This window comes from Anomaloglossus baeobatrachus, chromosome 2 (assembly GCF_048569485.1).
Source record: "Anomaloglossus baeobatrachus isolate aAnoBae1 chromosome 2, aAnoBae1.hap1, whole genome shotgun sequence".
Classification (NCBI taxonomy): domain Eukaryota; kingdom Metazoa; phylum Chordata; class Amphibia; order Anura; family Aromobatidae; genus Anomaloglossus; species Anomaloglossus baeobatrachus.
In genome coordinates this window covers 102,747,411-102,764,780 of record NC_134354.1, presented here as the reverse complement: position 1 = coordinate 102,764,780, position 17,370 = coordinate 102,747,411, and the positions used below count along the sequence as shown (strand labels likewise).

At 49.6% G+C, this 17,370-nt stretch overlaps 1 protein-coding gene across 1 annotated transcript in view; it reads left to right on the top strand.

Annotated features, from left to right (window-relative positions):
• Window positions 1–16,416, top strand: part of TAOK1 (TAO kinase 1) — a 172,755-nt gene extending 156,339 nt beyond the window's left edge. Inside the window, exons 19-21 of the mRNA XM_075333178.1 lie at window positions 12,274–12,486; window positions 13,999–14,181; window positions 15,567–16,416. Coding sequence (XP_075189293.1) covers window positions 12,274–12,486; window positions 13,999–14,181; window positions 15,567–16,028 — 858 coding nt within the window. The 3' untranslated portion in view covers window positions 16,029–16,416. The remainder of the gene's footprint in view (window positions 1–12,273; window positions 12,487–13,998; window positions 14,182–15,566) is intronic.
• The last annotated feature ends 954 nt before the right edge of the window (window positions 16,417–17,370 follow it).

The window sequence follows — 17,370 nt, the reverse complement described above, 5'->3', positions numbered from 1 at the left end:
ACCCGCTATTCAGCGGGCGGTAAGCAGCCCTCAGGGCTCACCCCCTCTTGTGCCAGTAGTATTCTTAGTATTTTGTTGCTACAAATACTTTGTATTGCATAGCGCTGGTCGCCCTTTGGCTATAGACTCTCTCACATTCAGAGAGCCAGCAGCATGTCGTCCGCAAAACGCAAGGGTGCCAAGGCACAGACATTATATGCTTCCTGCACCGCATGTGGGACTTTTCTACCGGCAGGCTCCACGGACCCCCATTGTGTGCAGTGCTCGGCCCCTGCGGCGCTTGCACAGTCGGGACCTCTGCTGGACGTGACCCAGGGTGTACCACCTGTGAATGCTGTCCAGGTGACAGGAACTGAGTTTGCAGCTTTTGCTGACAGAATGTCTCTCACTATGTCACAAATTCTTGACACATTGCGAGCTAGGCCTGTACTTCAGGCCACGGACACTGTGCAATCATTGCCCCCTGGTCCCCCTCAGCTCCAAGCTCCGGGACGGGCATATACACCTCAGGGTGAAGACTCTGACTCGGACGATGGCCCCGGGCAGCCTAAGCGGGCTCGCTATGACGGGCCTTCACATTCATCTCAATGGTCAGGATCCCAGCGAGATGAATCTATGGGTGATGAGGCGGACGTAACTGATCAGGATTCTGATCCTGGGACCGCTCTCAATCTAGATACACCAGATGGTGACGCCATAGTTAATGATCTTATATTTAACATCAATAAGATGTTAAATATTTCCCCACCAGCTCCTCTTGTGGAGGAGTCAGCTTCGCAGCACGAGAGAATCCATTTCAGATACCCTAAGCGTACTTTAAGCACTTTTCTGGACCACGCTGACTTTAGAGACGCAATCCAGAAACCCCACGCTTATCCTGAAAGGCGTTTTCCTAAACGGCTTAAAGATACACGCTATCCTTTTCCCCCTGAGGTGGTCAAGGGTTGGACCCAGTGTCCAAAAGTGGATCCTCCAATTTCCAGGCTTGCAGCTAGATCCTTGGTTGCAGTTGAAGATGGAGCGGCACCTAAAGATGCCACTGACAGGCAGATGGAGCTCTGGCTGAAATCCATCTATGAAGCGATTGGAGCGTCATTAGCGCCTTCTTTTGCAGCCGTATGGGCACTCCAAGCTATCTCAGCCGGGCTTGCGCGAGTTGACTCCGTCACACGTGCATTTGCCCCGCAGGTAGCACCATTGACCTCGCAAATGGCGGCATTCGCGTCGTACGCGATTAATGCTGTTCTTGACGCTACAAGCCGCACGGCAGTGGCGTCAGCCAACTCCGTTGTTTTGCGTAGGGCCCTGTGGTTGAGACATTGGAAAGCAGATTCTCATTCCAAGAAGTGCTTAACCAATTTGCCTTTTTCTCGTGACCGATTGTTTGGAGAGCGTTTGGATGAAATCATCAAACACTCCAAGGGTAAGGACTCATCCTTACCGCAACACAGACAAAACAGACCCCAACAGAGGAAGGGTCAGTCTGGTTATCGGTCCTTTCGAGGACCGGGCAGGTCCCAATTCGCCTCTTCAAAAAAGACTCAAAAGGACCAGAGACGCTCAGATTCTTGGAGGTCTCAGTCACGCCCAAAAAGGGCAGCCGGAGGAACCGTTGCCAAGACGGCGTCCTCCTGACTTGCGGTCTCCGATTCCCACACCCGCGGTCGGTGGGAGGCTTTCCCACTTTGGCGACATCTGGCTGTCACACGTCAAAGACCGTTGGGTGAGGGATATTCTGTCTCACGGGTACAGGATAGAGTTCAGTTCTCGTCCGCCAACTCGTTTCTTCAGAACTTCTCCCCCACCAGACCGAGCCGATGCTCTGTTGCAGGCGGTGGCCGCTCTAAAAGCGGAAGGAGTGGTGACCTCCGTCCCTCTTCAGGAACAAGGTCACGGTTTTTACTCCAATCTGTTTGTGGTCCCAAAAAAGGACGGATCGTATCGGCCCGTCCTGGATCTAAAGTTGCTCAACAGACACGTAAAAGTCAGGAGGTTCCGGATGGAATCCCTACGCTCCGTCATAGCCTCAATGTCTCAAGGAGATTTTCTAGCATCAATAGATATCAAAGATGCGTATCTCCACGTGCCGATCGCACCAGAGCATCAGCGTTTCCTACGCTTCGTCATACACGACGAACACCTGCAGTTCGTAGCGTTACCTTTCGGTCTGGCAACAGCCCCCCGGGTCTTCACCAAGGTCATGGCAGCAGTAGTAGCTGTTCTGCACTCGCAGGGTCACTCGGTCATCCCCTATCTAGACGACCTGCTTATAAAGGCACCCTCTCAAGAGGCATGCCAACACAGTCTGAAGGTGGCACTAGACACTCTCCAGAGTTTCGGGTGGATTATCAACTTTCCAAAGTCTCATCTAACCCCGACCCAATCTCTGACTTATCTTGGCATGGAGTTTCATACTCTCTCAGCGATAGTGAAGCTTCCACTGGACAAGCAGTGCTCGCTACGGACTGGAGTGCAATCTCTCCTTCAGAGCCAGTCGCACTCACTGAGGCGCCTCATGCATTTCCTAGGAAAGATGGTAGCAGCAATGGAGGCAGTCCCGTTCGCGCAGTTTCATCTGCGCCCTCTACAATGGGACATTCTACGCCAATGGGACGGGAAATCGACGTCCCTCGACAGGACTGTCTCCCTCTCTCAGACTGCCAAGGACTCTCTGCGTTGGTGGCTTCTCCCCACCTCATTGTCACAGGGAAAGTCGTTCCTTCCCCCGTCCTGGGCAGTGGTCACGACGGATGCGAGCCTATCAGGGTGGGGAGCGGTGTATCTCCACCACAGGGCTCAGGGGATGTGGACTCTGGAAGAGTCCACCCTGCAGATCAATGTTCTGGAAATCAGAGCAATCTATCTTGCCCTGCGAGCCTTCCAACAATGGCTGGAAGGCAAGCAGATTCGGATTCAGTCGGACAATTCCACGGCGGTGGCGTACATCAACCACCAAGGGGGAACACGCAGTCGCCAAGCTTTTCAAGAAGTCCAACGGATTTTGACGTGGGTGGAAAGCAGAGCGTCCACCATATCCGCAGTTCACATCCCAGGCGTGGAAAACTGGGAAGCAGACTTTCTCAGTCGCCAGGGCATGGACGCAGGAGAATGGTCCCTTCACCCGGACGTGTTTCAGCAGATCTGTTGCCGCTGGGGGACGCCGGACGTCGATCTGATGGCGTCACGACACAACAACAAGGTCCCAGTTTTCATGGCACGGTCTCACGATCACCGAGCACTGGCGGCAGACGCCTTGGTTCAGGATTGGTCGCAATTCCGACTCCCCTATGTGTTCCCACCTCTAGCATTGTTACCCAGAGTTCTCCGGAAAATCAGGTCCGACTGCCATCGAGCCATACTCGTCGCTCCAGATTGGCCAAGAAGGTCGTGGTACCCGGATCTGTGGCATCTCACGGTAGGCCAACCGTGGACACTACCAGACCGTCCAGATTTGCTGTCTCAAGGGCCGTTTTTCCATCTGAATTCTGCGGCCCTGAACCTGACTGTGTGGCCATTGAGTCCTGGATCCTAGCGGCCTCAGGTTTATCTCATGAAGTTGTTGCCACAATGAGACAGGCTAGAAAACCATCCTCAGCTAAGATCTATCACAGAACGTGGAAGATATTCTTAGCGTGGTGCGTGGCTCAAGGGTTTTCTCCCTGGCCATTTGCATTGCCAATTTTTCTTTCCTTCCTGCAGTCTGGGTTGGAAAAAGGTTTGTCGCTTAGCTCTCTTAAGGGTCAAGTCTCCGCGCTATCCGTATTCTTTCAGAAGCGCTTGGCACAGCTTTCTAAAGTACGCACGTTTCTCCAAGGAGTTTGTCATATCGTTCCTCCTTACAGACGGCCATTGGAACCCTGGGATCTGAACAAGGTTCTCATTGCTCTCCAGAAGCCGCCTTTCGAGCCTTTGAAAGAGGTTCCCCTTTCTCGGCTTTCGCAAAAGGTAGTTTTTCTTGTGGCGGTCACGTCTCTTCGAAGAGTGTCCGAGCTGGCGGCGTTATCTTGCAAATCTCCCTTCCTGGTGTTTCACCAAGACAAGGTAGTACTGCGTCCAATTCCAGAGTTTTCTCCCAAGGTGGTTTCTTCCTTTCATCTCAATCAGGATATCACTTTACCATCTTTGTGTCCGCATCCAGTTCACCAATTTGAAAAGGGTTTACATCTGTTGGACCTGGTGAGAGCACTCAGGATTTACATTTCTCGCACGGCGGCTCTACGCCGTTCTGATGCGCTCTTTGTCCTAGTCGCTGGTCAGCATAAGGGATCGCAAGCTTCCAAATCCACCCTGGCGCGGTGGATCAAGGAACCAATTCTTCACACATACCGTTCTGCTGGGCTTCCGATTCCATCTGGACTGAAGGCCCATTCTACCAGAGCCGTGGGTGCGTCCTGGGCATTGCGGCATCAGGCTACGGCTCAGCAAGTGTGCCAAGCGGCTACCTGGTCGAGTCTGCACACGTTTACCAAACACTATCAAGTGCATACCTACGCTTCGGCAGATGCCAGCCTAGGTAGACAGGTCCTTCAGGCGGCGGTGGCCCACCTGTAGGAAGAGGCTGTCTGACAGCCCGTTTCTGTGGTATCTTTTACCCACCCAGGGACTGCTTTTGGACGTCCCACTGTCTGGGTCTCCCAATTAGGAGCGAAAAAGAAGAAGGGAATTTTGTTTACTTACCGTAAATTCCTTTTCTTCTAGCTCCAATTGGGAGACCCAGCACCCGCCCTATTTGTTCTTAGGGTTTCGTTTTTCGGGTGCACATGTTGTTCATGTTGTTTCTTAAGTTCTCCGATCATGTTATCGGATTGAATTTGTTTTTGAAACTGTTATTGGCTTTCCTCCTTCTTGCTTTGGTACTAAAACTGAGGAATCTGTACTCCTACGGGAGGGTGTATAGCCAGAAGGGGAGGGGCCTTACACTTTTAAGTGTAGTTCTTTGTGCGGCCTCCAGAGGGCAGTAGCTATACACCCACTGTCTGGGTCTCCCAATTGGAGCTAGAAGAAAAGGAATTTACGGTAAGTAAACAAAATTCCCTTCTTTTGGAATGAGTTTGAAGAAATGTGGGTCCACGTCTGGACCCCCGGCATGTCCCTTCTCACCCCACTGTGTCGGCGGTGTTGTAAGGTTGATTTCCTAGGCTGGAGCCTTACATGCCGTGCTCCTTCACCATCCCTCCTGGGCTCTGCCTTGAAGTGGGAGCCAGCACGGTCTCCATGCCTGGCAGGAGACCGGTCTCCATCCGCAGCCCTTCAGGACCCTGCTGGACCGGAGCACTCATCCCCAGGGACATGGCCCTGCGTCTCAGCAGCTAAGTACCTGAGACGTTTATATTTGGGGGTCCCTGTGCTTTATTGTTGGGGGAGAGTGTGCTTATTGTATTTTCTGACATTTCCGGCGGGTTCTCTAGCTGTCGCCCGAGAACCGCGCCGATGGTGCCTGCGCGTCGGCCTCGCCGCTCAAATTTAGGCCCCGGCTTCGCCGGAGGCCTAGTTTCGTTTCACTGCCCTAGCATGTCACTCATGCAGAGGGACAGCGCGGCTCCTCCCGGCGGCCGTTCTGCACAGGGGACGGACACTCCCCACTGCTGTGCGTGTCTGCTCCCCTGTAGGTCTCTATGGCTCTCCAGATCCCGCTCTTCATGCAAGTCCCGCCCCCTCTCTTCGCTCCGGCGGCCATTTTCTCAGAGTTCTCTCAGCGTTGGTCTGCGTTCTGCATCCCTGCTGAGGTGCTGTGCTTGGGGGTCCGGGCTTCGGGATCTGGAGGGCACACAACAGCGCTCTGCACAGCGGTCTGGTAAGCCACAACCGGCTCTGGTTGTGGACCTCTGATATACTCTCTGGGGTTCATTCTCTGGCAGCGCCCCCACTCCAGCAGCATGTCTCACACGAGGAGCAAGGCTCCGAAGCTTTACTCTGTATGCGCTGCATGTAAGCTCCTGCTGCCTGAACCGAGCACCTATCCACATTGTGATGCCTGCTCTAGCTTGGCGGTGCCACAGCCTGGAGTCTCTCCCCTAGTGGTCTCTCAGGCTGCTCCTGCTCCTGTGGCTGAGCCCCCGGCCTGGGTAGAATCCTTTTCTAGGTCTATCTCCCAGTCCTTTGCTGAGTCTATGGGACTTCTGTCCAGGACTTTGCTGAATATGCATCAGCCCCCCTTACAGGGTGCCTCTGCTGCTAGGGCCCTCTCAGGACCGGAGCTCACAGAGGATTCATCATCAGGTCCCAGACCCCGTCCTCCTAAGAAGAGGCGTAGGGTTCCCTCTCCCTCCTCCTCCCGCGACTCTGATTCAAGAGCGGACTCGCAGGATGAGGAAGGATGCCTTTACAGGGGGCTCGGAGGCTAACTCCATGTACCCCATTGATCTGTCCGAAAGTGACTCAGATCTTAGTGACTTGATTGCTTCCATTAATTCTGTACTGGATCTCAATCCGCCAGTATCAGAGGAGCAACCCTCTCTGGCAGAAAAGCACCAGTTTACCTCGCCTAAGAGGGCAAAGAGTGTGTTCTTTAACCACTCCAGTTTTCAGGCCGCTGTGTCCAAGCCCAGGGCCTGTCCTGACAAACGCTTCCCGAAGCGTGGTTCTGATGACCGTTTTCCCTTTCCACCTAAGGTGGTCAAAGAGTGGGCTCAGTCCCCAAAGGTAGACCCCCCGGTGTTTAGGCTCTCAGCCCGGACTGTTGTGTCGGTGGCTGATGGCACCTCCCTTAAGGATTCCACTGACCGCCAGATTGACCTTCTGGCCAAATCCGTATATGAAGCGGCGGGGGCCTCGTTTTCCCCGACTTTTGCAGCAGTGTGGGCTCTCAAAGCCATTTCTGCTTCTCTAGAGGAGATGCATTCCCTCTCAAGGGAATCTATGCCCGAAATGGTTGCCTTAACTTCCCAAGCTTCAGCTTTTTCATCCTATGCCATGTCTGCCATGCTGGAGGCTTCTCACCGCACTGCGGTGGCTTCGGCTAATTCCCTCGCTATCCGCAGGATCTTGTGGCTTCGAGAGTGGAAGGCAGATGCTTCTTCTAAGAAGTCCCTTGCTGGGCTCCCTTTTGCTGGGTTCCGGCTGTTCGGAGAACAGCTGGATGAAATTATTAAGGAAGCTATTGGCGGGAAGAGTACTTCCATGCCACAAACCAAAGCCAGGAAACCTGCCCAGTGTAGGAATCTGTCGAGGTTTCGCTCCTTTCGTTCCTCCAACTGGTCGTCCTCTAAGCCCTCGGCCTCGTCCACTAACTCAGCCAAGGACCAGAAATCCAACTGGCGCCCAAAAGCGCGTCCACAGAAGGCGGCAGGAGGTGCTGCCACTAAGGCAGCCTCCTCGTGACTATCTGCCCGCTCCAGCAACGTCCTTGGTCGGTGGCAGGCTTTCCCACTTTGGCGACGCTTGGTTTCAACACGTCTCCGATCAGTGGGTGAGAGATATCATCTCCCACGGCTACAGGATAGAATTCTCTTCCAGTCCGCCAAACAGATTTTTTTTCTCTCAACCCCCCCCCTGCTCCAAGGCCGCTGCCTTCTCACAGGCCGTGGCATCCTTGCAGGCCAACGGAGTAATTGTACCGGTGCCCGCCCGGGAACGGTTCAGAGGTTTCTACTCAAATCTCTTCCTAGTCCCCAAAAAGGACGGTACTTTCCGGCCAATCCTGGATCTCAAGCTTCTCAACAAGCATGTTCAGGTGCGGCACTTTCGCATGGAGTCTCTGCGATCAGTCATTGCCTCAATGACCCAAGGGGATTTCCTGGCGTCCATCGACATCAGAGATGCCTATCTGCATGTGCCAATTGCAGTCTCACACCAGCGTTGGTTACGTTTTGCAATCGGAGAAGATCATTTCCAATTTGTGGCTCTCCCCTTCGGGTTGGCCACAGCCCCTCGGGTATTCACCAAGGTCATGGCTGCAGTGATTGCGGTTCTGCACCTACAGGGGTTGGCAGTGATCCCTTACCTGGATGACCTTCTAGTCAAGGCTTCATCCAGCGCAGATTGTCAGCGGAGTGTCTCGCTCACTCTCGCCACTCTAGCCCAATTCGGGTGGCTGGTCAATCTTCCCAAATCCACTCTGACTCCGACCCAGAGTCTCACGTACCTAGGGATGCAGTTCGAGACTTTGCCGGCACTTGTGAAGTTGCCCTTAGTCAAACAGCAGTCCCTCCAACTGGCAGAGCGCTATCTGCTGAGGCCCCGCCGTTATACCCTCAGGCGTCTGATGCAGGTGCTGGGTCAAATGGTGGCGTCAATGGAAGCTGTCCCCTTTGCCCAGTTCCATCTGCGCCCCCTGCAGCTGGACATTCTCCGCTGTTGGGACAAGTGGCCTTCCTCCTTACACAGGCTAGTGGCTCTGTCGCCACAGACCAGGAGCTCTCTTCAGTGGTGGCTTCGGCCCCTCTCTCTGTCCCAGGGGCGCTCCTTCCTGGCCCCGTCCTGGGTGATCCTCACCACGGATGCCAGTCAATCCGGCTGGTATAGGAGGCTGTGGACAAAAAAGCGCAAATAGGGTCTTACCCCGATATATGTGGGGTGGGGAAGGGGGAGTAAACTCACTCACCTGATGTAGTTGTGACAGTCACAACTACTATAAGTGCATGTAAAACAAGATCCACGGCTGCAGCCACCCAGTGGCAGACATCAGAGAGCAATAGAGAAGGGTGTTCAATTGCCGCGCCAACAGATCACTCATTCAGATGATGAAGACCAATGTCACTTTATTTTCATACAGGTCTACGCGTTTCTGGAGCACCTGCACCCTTCCTCAGGACCATCAGGTTAAAAATAACATCAAATCTGTTCCACAGAGATCAGACACATCATAAGTAGTGAAAATGACATCATAGGGACCACCCCCTTCAGAAAAAAAAAAAAAAAAAAAGCCTTTTCCCGCCGTTTTTTTCTGAAGGGGGTGGTCCCTATGATGTCATTTTCACTACTTATGATGTGTCTGATCTCTGTGGAACAGATTTGATGTTATTTTTAACCTGATGGTCCTGAGGAAGGGAGCAGGTGCTCCAGAAACGCGTAGACCTGTATGAAAATAAAGTGACATTGGTCTTCATCATCTGAATGAGTGATCTGTTGGCGCGGCAATTGAACACCCTTCTCTATTGCTCTCTGAAGTCTATCCGGCTGGGGAGCGGTATGTCTCCACCACAGAGCGCAGGGCACTTGGACTCCGTCCGAGTCAGCCCTTTCAATCAATGTGCTGGAAACCAGAGCCGTGCTTCTAGCTCTTCTAGCATTTCACCACCTGTTGGCGGGCAAGCACATTCGAGTCCAGTCAGACAACGCGACAGCGGTTGCCTACATCAATCACACGCAGGGACACGCAGCCGCCTGGCAATGTTGGAGGTACAACGCATCCTTCAATGGGTGGAGGACTCAAAGTCCACCATATCCGCAGTCCACATCCCAGGCGTGGAAAACTGGGAGGCAGATTATCTCAGCCGTCAAGCAGTGGACAGTGGCGAGTGGTCCCTGCACCCGGCAGTGTTTCAGTCAATCTGCCGCAAATGGGGCACTCCGGACGTGGACCTAATGGCATCCCGTCACAACAACAAAGTTCCTGTTTACGTGGCTCGCTCCCACGATCCTCAGGCATTCGCCGCGGACGCTCTGGTTCAAGACTGGTCCCAGTTTCGTTTGTCCTACGTGTTTCCCCCTCTAGCTCTCTTGCCCAGAGTCCTGCGCAAGATCAGAATGGAGGGCCGTCGAGTCATCCTCATTGCACCGGACTGGCCCAGGCGAGCTTGGTATCCAGACCTGCTCCATCTGTCCGTAGAGATGCCGTGGCATCTCCCGGACCGTCCAGACCTTCTCTCGCAAGGTTCATTTTTCCGCCTGAATTCTGCGGCTCTCAAATTGACGGCGTGGCTCTTGAGTCCTGGATCTTGACGGCTTCTGGTATTCCTCCTGAAGTCATCTCCAATATGACTCGGGCCCGTAAGTCTTCCTCCGCCAAGATCTATCACAGGACTTGGAGAATTTTCCTATCCTGGTGTCGCTCTACCGACCATCCTACTTGGCCTTTCTCCTTGCCGACCCTTCTGTCTTTTCTACAGTCCGGTCTGCAGCTAGGTCTGTCCCTCAACTCTCTCAAGGGACAAGTCTCAGCTCTGTCTGTTCTGTTCCAGCGGCGTCTCGGTCGCCTGGCTCAGGTCCGCACCTTCATGCAGGGCGCGTCTCACATCATTCCGCCTTACCGGCGGCCCTTGGATCACTGGGACCTTAATTTGGTTCTCACGGTTTTGCAGAAACCCCCCTTTGAGCCTCTTAGGGAAGTTTCCTTATATCGTCTTTCACAGAAAGTGGCCTTTCTGGTGGCCATTACTTCCCTCAGGAGAGTCTCTGATTTGGCTGCGCTCTCTTCGGAGTCGCCGTTTTTGGTTTTTCATCAAGACAAGGTGGTTCTCCGTCCGACTCCGGACTTTCTTCCTAAGGTGGTCTTTCCTTTCCACCTTAACCAGGACATTACCCTACCTTCCTTTTGTCCGGCTCCTGTTCATCGCTTTGAAAAAGCGCTGCATACTCTGGATCTGGTGCGTGCTCTCCGGATCTGTGTGTCTCGCACCGCTGCACTTAGGCGGTGCACTTGTCTTTTTGTGCTAACCACAGGTCGGCGCAAGGGTCTCTCTGCTTCTAAGCCGACCTTAGCCCGTTGGATTAGATCGACCATTTCGGACGCCTACCAGAGTACTCAGGTGCCTCCCCCGCCGGGGATCAAGGCACATTCGACCAGAGCTGTCGGTGCCTCTTGGGCTTTTAGGCACCAGGCTACGGCTCAACAAGTCTGTCAGGCTGCCACTTGGACTAGCCTGCATACCTTTTCGAAGCACTACCAAGTGCATGCTCATGCTTCGGCAGATGCGAGCTTGGGCAGACGCATCCTTCAGGCGGCTGTCGCCCATTTGTGAAGTTAGGTTCTGCCTACTTCTTATTTTATTCTGTTTATTTCCCACCCAGGGACTGCTTTGGAACGTCCCATGGTCTGGGTCTCCCATAAGGAACGATAAATAAAAAGAGAATTTTGTTTACTTACTGTAAAGTCTTTTTCTTATAGTTCCGTATTGGGAGACCCAGCACCCTCCCTGTTGCCTGTTGGCAATTTTTTCTTGTTCCGCGTGTTCTCACCGGCTGTTGTCGTGGACAGAGTCTCCGGTTGTTCCGGCTCTTGCTCTGTTCTACTTGTGGGTGGCTATTCTCCTTCAGCTTTTGCACTAAACTGGCTGGGTCTGCTCACCAGGTGGTGTATAAGCTCAGTGTAGTACTTTGTGTGTCCTCCGGAGGCAGAAGCTAAACACCCATGGTCTGGGTCTCCCAATACGGAACTATAAGAAAAAGAATTTATGGTAAGTAACAAAATTCTCTTTTTTCTAAACACATTGCATAGCAGATTGTGCTTCCAAATAGCAGAACAAATAAGCTATGCTCTGTCCTGAGGGCTAAATGTATCTGTGCATTTGCAGACAGTGTCCTGTGCAATCTGTATGATCAGATTGCTTATAAGCAGGATGTACTTTATCCAGATTTTTCATGTTAATTTGAGTATTCCCAGTTGAGACATTTAAAGGGAATGTTGCATCAGAAAATGACCTATTTAAATTAGGTTTTTAATGTGTGAATTGTAAGATTTTTTTTATTCTTCTCTAATGATCACCTTCTACCTGTGGATATTTCCTATCTGTCTGTCTTTCTTTCTATCTGTCTCCCCACCGACCTCTTATTACCTCGCACATAAGCTTCTTATACTATTAATGTCCGTTGATCCTATAGCAACCACTCACAGCTCCTATTAATAACCTGTAGCTCACAGCTCCATTCACTTTAATGCAGGCAGGTTTGTTGGAGAGTAAAGCTCGGGGTTAAATTTTCTTGTCAAAACCTAGTCTGACATTCCCTCGATCACATGAGGCGTCTGTGTAAAAGTTTCTGATTGTAAATGCGACGGTGCAGATTCGACAGACAGACAGACAGACAGACAGACAGACAGACAGACAGACAGACAGACAGACAGACAGACAGACAGACAGACAGACAGACAGACAGACAGACAGACAGACAGCTTTATATGTTAGATTAGTTGTGGTTAGTATGTTAACAGATCATATGACCCATAACCTACAGGTGTATACACTGCCGCGGCTTAGCTCCTCCATACGGCATTACATCCAGTGATCAACTATCTATACAGTATTCTATTAGTTCATATATTAATTTAGGATTTCATGATTACATCCAAGATGTGTTTTTTGATTTGGTTTTTTCCCCCTGTAACTTCTTGCTTAGTCTAAAGAGCTCCAGATCAAGAAGCAGTTCCAGGATACTTGCAAGATTCAGACGCGGCAGTATAAAGCTTTGCGGAATCACCTTTTGGAGACGACACCAAAGAATGAACACAAAGCCGTTCTCAAGCGACTGAAAGAAGAGCAAACTCGTAAACTGGCAATACTGGCTGAGCAGTATGACCATAGCATTAATGAGATGTTATCTACACAAGCAGTAAGTGCAGGAGTCAAGGCAATTGAAACACATATCTGTCACAGTCGGAGACATAGGGTGTGTGCACACAAGACTTATCTGCTGCAGAATTCCCACAGTGGAAAAGAGAATTTTTGTTGCAATATTATTGGAGATTTAGGCTATGTGCCCACGGGACCATGTACCCGTAAATATATCAGCAGGTTTCCCACAGCAGCTCCCCGGAATCCGCAGTTATCCATTGCGGCCTGATTCCAGCGAAATATCTGCAGTAAACCTGCGGACATTCGTGCGACTTACCTGCAGAAGTCCCGGCCTCTATCTCCATAGTGGAGAGGCGGCACTTTCGCAGGTATAATTTACATGCAGTTACGTGCGGCTGTGGGACATCCGCAGCCTATTCCGCAGCCGCACATATCGCAGCATGGACGCAGCACTCCCCATGTCCCATAGGATAACATGGGGAGTGTCTGTACTTGCTAAATCCTGCGGATTTATCTAGAAAATCCAGATAAATCCGCAGGTTTTCCACGGCAAAATCCAAAAATGGTTGTCATGCTCCATAAAATCTCTTCCACAATGTTGCTACTATAATACTAAGTGGATTCTTCATGATACAGTTAAAAGAGCATCAAATCCAAAAAATATATTAGAAAAAAGTGACAGTTCTGACCAGCGGCATGGCTGCTCTGCTGGGCCAAGTTGTGCGCTCTCCAATGCTTCAAGCAGAGGCAGCTTCGCCTTTGGAGCTTGCAACCGTTGTGCTCCGTAGCTTGGAGACTGGCCACTATTGATGGACTGCAGAAGTGGCTGGTAACGTTACTTGTTTTTACCCTTACTTTTTTTTTTTTTTTTTTTTTTTTTTTTTAGGGAAAAACCTTTTAAGGTCACCGCTAAAACAGATGTTTAAAAATGCATATTTTCTAGTCCCTTCATTACTAAACTATCATGGTTAGGGCAGCAGAATTTAGACATTTTTTTTCTAAGTGATTGTGTTATTAGTGGAAATGCTGTTTTTATTTATCTACTAATACGTGACCGATTGAACTGCATTGAGAATAGGACAACTTTGTCAGTAGAGAAGTAACAAAACTTAAACTGCTATACTAGACCATAATTGTTAGTATACAAATCAGAGTGAAGAGGGGGTTAATGCCGCGCATCAGCCAAAATGAAGATGTAGCACGTTGATGTTATAAACGTATTCTTTTATTCCATCGGTCTACGTGTTTCGAGGATATACCTCTTCTTCAGGACCAGTGCATCAACATAGTATCATTTTTCAGTTTATATTTGTTAGTATAGAACACGTATGGGTGTTCCTGTGTTACTGGTCATATGTGACCCTGGCAGTCATCTATAGATTTGTGGGTTACTTAGTTACCTTGACTTGGTTGCCTATATTTATGGCATTCATAAGCTGCTTTATGTAATGGTAGGAATACAGCCTTTATATAGCTATAATTCCTACACAGGTGATAGAAATGGAACTACAGATGTGACGTGATGTATATAATTTACCTCTTCTTATAGCTACGCCTGGATGAGGCACAGGAAGCAGAGTGCCAGGTCCTGAAGATGCAGCTGCAGCAAGAACTGGAGCTACTAAATGCTTATCAGAGTAAAATTAAGATGCAAGCGGAGGCCCAACACGATCGAGAGCTACGTGAACTGGAACAAAGGGTTTCCCTCCGTAGAGCCCTTCTCGAGCAGAAAGTAAGTCACTGAACGATTCTGCACTTTGCTTTACTAATGCAATGAGGGAGGTTTTTTTGGGGGGAGGAAGGGGTTTACAATTTAATTTATTCGAAGTCCAAGTTCACAGCTTGCAGATTTGCAGATATAAAATCTGCAGTGTAAAAAAATACAGCTAAAAAGAAGAGATTTCATCAAATCGCCTCCTAACATTGCAGATGTTTTCTGTGCAGAAACTGAGCGGTCATGTGAATTCTAAAATCCGCAATACGTTGGGTTTTTTTGTGTGTATTCAACCCGGATTTCATTCTGTGCACTGGAAATTGTGCAATTGGCACATAATTTTCATGTTTTTCTCCAGATTCTACACTGGGGCATGCTAAGCTGCTAAGTGTGCCGAATAGCCAGGGAACTAACGCCTCTGCGGCTAGTCCCTGGCCTCATTAGCATCCCATAAACTATCTTTCTATCTATGCTGCTATAGGCTGGGACACTTAGGCAGGGATTAGCAATATGCACCCAGAACTGCTCGTGCCTATGGGTGCACTGGGGACCTGACAGTTTCCCTTTAACAAAAGAGAGAATATTACCATGCAGGCCTTTATAGAACCATCTCTATTAACGTCACCAATGTAAAATGTGTGTATTTGTTAATTTTGTTGTTTCTCTTTTTAGCTTGTAGATAGTTATTAGCTTGGACCCATAAAGAAATGCTAGACCCCCTAAATAAATGAAAAAAGTACATAGATGAGCTTGCCCCAGTGATTGTTGGTATGAAGGGTTTTTTTATATTGAACATTTTATAGAAAACCTGTAGATGGAAAAAGTGGTTGACAGGTGCGGCTTAGCCATGCATCAATATTTTTGTTTTACTACAGACATGGTAGAAGGGGGGAGGCTCCTGCTGCAGATAGTTGTCTTAGGGTACGGTTCCACTTGCGTATGACTCACGGGAGTCTCTCACCGGTATCACCTGGCACGGCCGCACACTCTCCTCACAGTAGGTCGGCTGCATGTATTTCCATGCAGCTGAGGCGCTCTTGTCCGGAGAGCGTCATGCCGTGTCGGGTGATACAGATGAGACTCGCGTGAGTCATACACTAGTGGAACTCCGGCCTTACAGGCAGACACTGGACGTGGAGGAGGAGATTGTAAATGAGGACACTCCAGAGATGCACACAGAAGATTTCTTTCTATAGTTATCAGTATTTGGCTAACTTCACATATCTGTCTTACACATCCGTTTACTTTTTTTTTTTTTCTCGGACAGCACACTGACCCATAGTTAGATTGAGCTGTATGCACATCCTATTTTCATCCAGATTGATGCCCTGTATGTCAGTCTTCCCAGGCTGCAGATCTTTAATGTGACTGTGTCAAATGAATATTTTATTCTTCTATTTCAGATTGAAGAGGAAATGCTGGCTCTTCAGAATGAGAGAACTGAGCGAATACGGAGTCTTTTGGAACGCCAAGCTCGGGAAATCGAAGCCTTTGACTCTGAAAGCATGAGGCTAGGGTTTAGTAACATGATACTTTCTAATCTCTCCCCCGAGGCGTTCAGCCACAGCTACCCGGGAGCTTCTGGCTGGTCCCACAATCCCACTGGAGGCCCTGGACCTCATTGGGGACACCCCATGGGAGGCCCACCACAAGCCTGGGGACACCCAATGCAAGGTGGGCCCCAACCATGGGGTCATCCATCAGGGTCTGTACAAGGGGTCTCACGTGGCAGTACAATGGGGGTCCGCAACAGCCCCCAGGCTCTGAGGCGGACAGCTTCTGGGGGACGGACAGAGCAGGGAATGAGCAGGAGCACAAGTGTTACTTCACAGATATCCAATGGTTCACACATGTCTTATACATAACTGCAAGAAAAAACTACGGCCATTCCTTTTGATCATTCAACACAAACTGCCTACAGATGTCCTCACAGCAGCTTTCTCAATGGTACTGAGCAGCTGCCAGAATAAGGCTTCCTACACATGCTGTATTTTAATCCGTTTGTACAGGGTTACTTGTGTGTGTAATCTGCAGTATGATTGCATTGGCTGCTGGGTTGTTTTTTTTTTTTTTTAATCAGGGAATTGTTTGAAGGAAAGGAAAAGTAAAGCATGTGCGTTGTGCTGAAAGTGGCCATAGATTCACCTGAAAACTATATCGGCACTTAGGGCATTCCCCGGCTCTCCATGGTCACTCCGGTAGGGCTCTTCCACTTCTTCTCCCGAGATCTGTATCCTCCTTTTTCGGAGTAAGTGAACCCATTTGTTTTTTTTTTACATCCTCTTGTCTAAAGATTACAAGGAGCATAGCAGTTGCTACTTTTAGGTTTCCTAAACATTTCTTTTTTTTTTTTTTGTTTTGTTTGTTTTTTGTTTTTTTTTTGCTTAAGTGTCAAATTTAGTTTTTTGCTAGGCCAAAAAATGTTTAACCTGTTGCTGCTTCTACGTTATTTCTTAATCCCTGATTTTACTGCACTAGCTTACCGATGGCATATCCACGCCTCAGCGGAGACTGCGCTCTTTACAGCATTCTTTTACTGCTGCGTTGCTGTGATTTCAGGCCTCGTGCTGTATATCAAGTCAGTCCGGTTTGCTTTGACATGGCACTTATGCCTGCAGATGAGTAATTCCTGTCTGTGTTTGGAGCCCCTGTGTCTTGCTTAGTATCATCTGATAACGTCAGCAATGTTTGCTGCTAGTCTACTAAGCATTTTTTGGTGGTGGTGGTCTTGGAATAGGTGTCAAAACATCATCATAATTGCCCGTAAGCGGGGAGCCCCGCTGTAGCAGAACACATTGCATATCCTGCTGTAGCCACAGTGGTTTTTCTTATTACGTTATGCCATAGTTATCAGACGTACTGCTGAGGAGCAACATCCATGCTGCCATGTTTGCAGCTAGCTGCGTGCAATTGATGCCATGCCTCCAGTACAGCTGTGTGTGAGCCAAGTGTATGTTTTGTTTTTTTCTTTTGTTTTTTTTTTTCGTTTAAAGCAAATTCTGTTTTTAATTGTATCTATTCAGGTGCTATCATTGGTGGCAGTGGTATAGATGTAGTCCTGCTGATCTTGGGAGGTATGTAGTAGCATAAGGTGGTCATACACATTATTTGATTACTCTTTTTATGGCAGATGTCAAGAAAGGGAGAAGGATCGAGCATGTTTGATTTCAATATGCCCGATCTCTTCATTCACAGGATATAATCCAA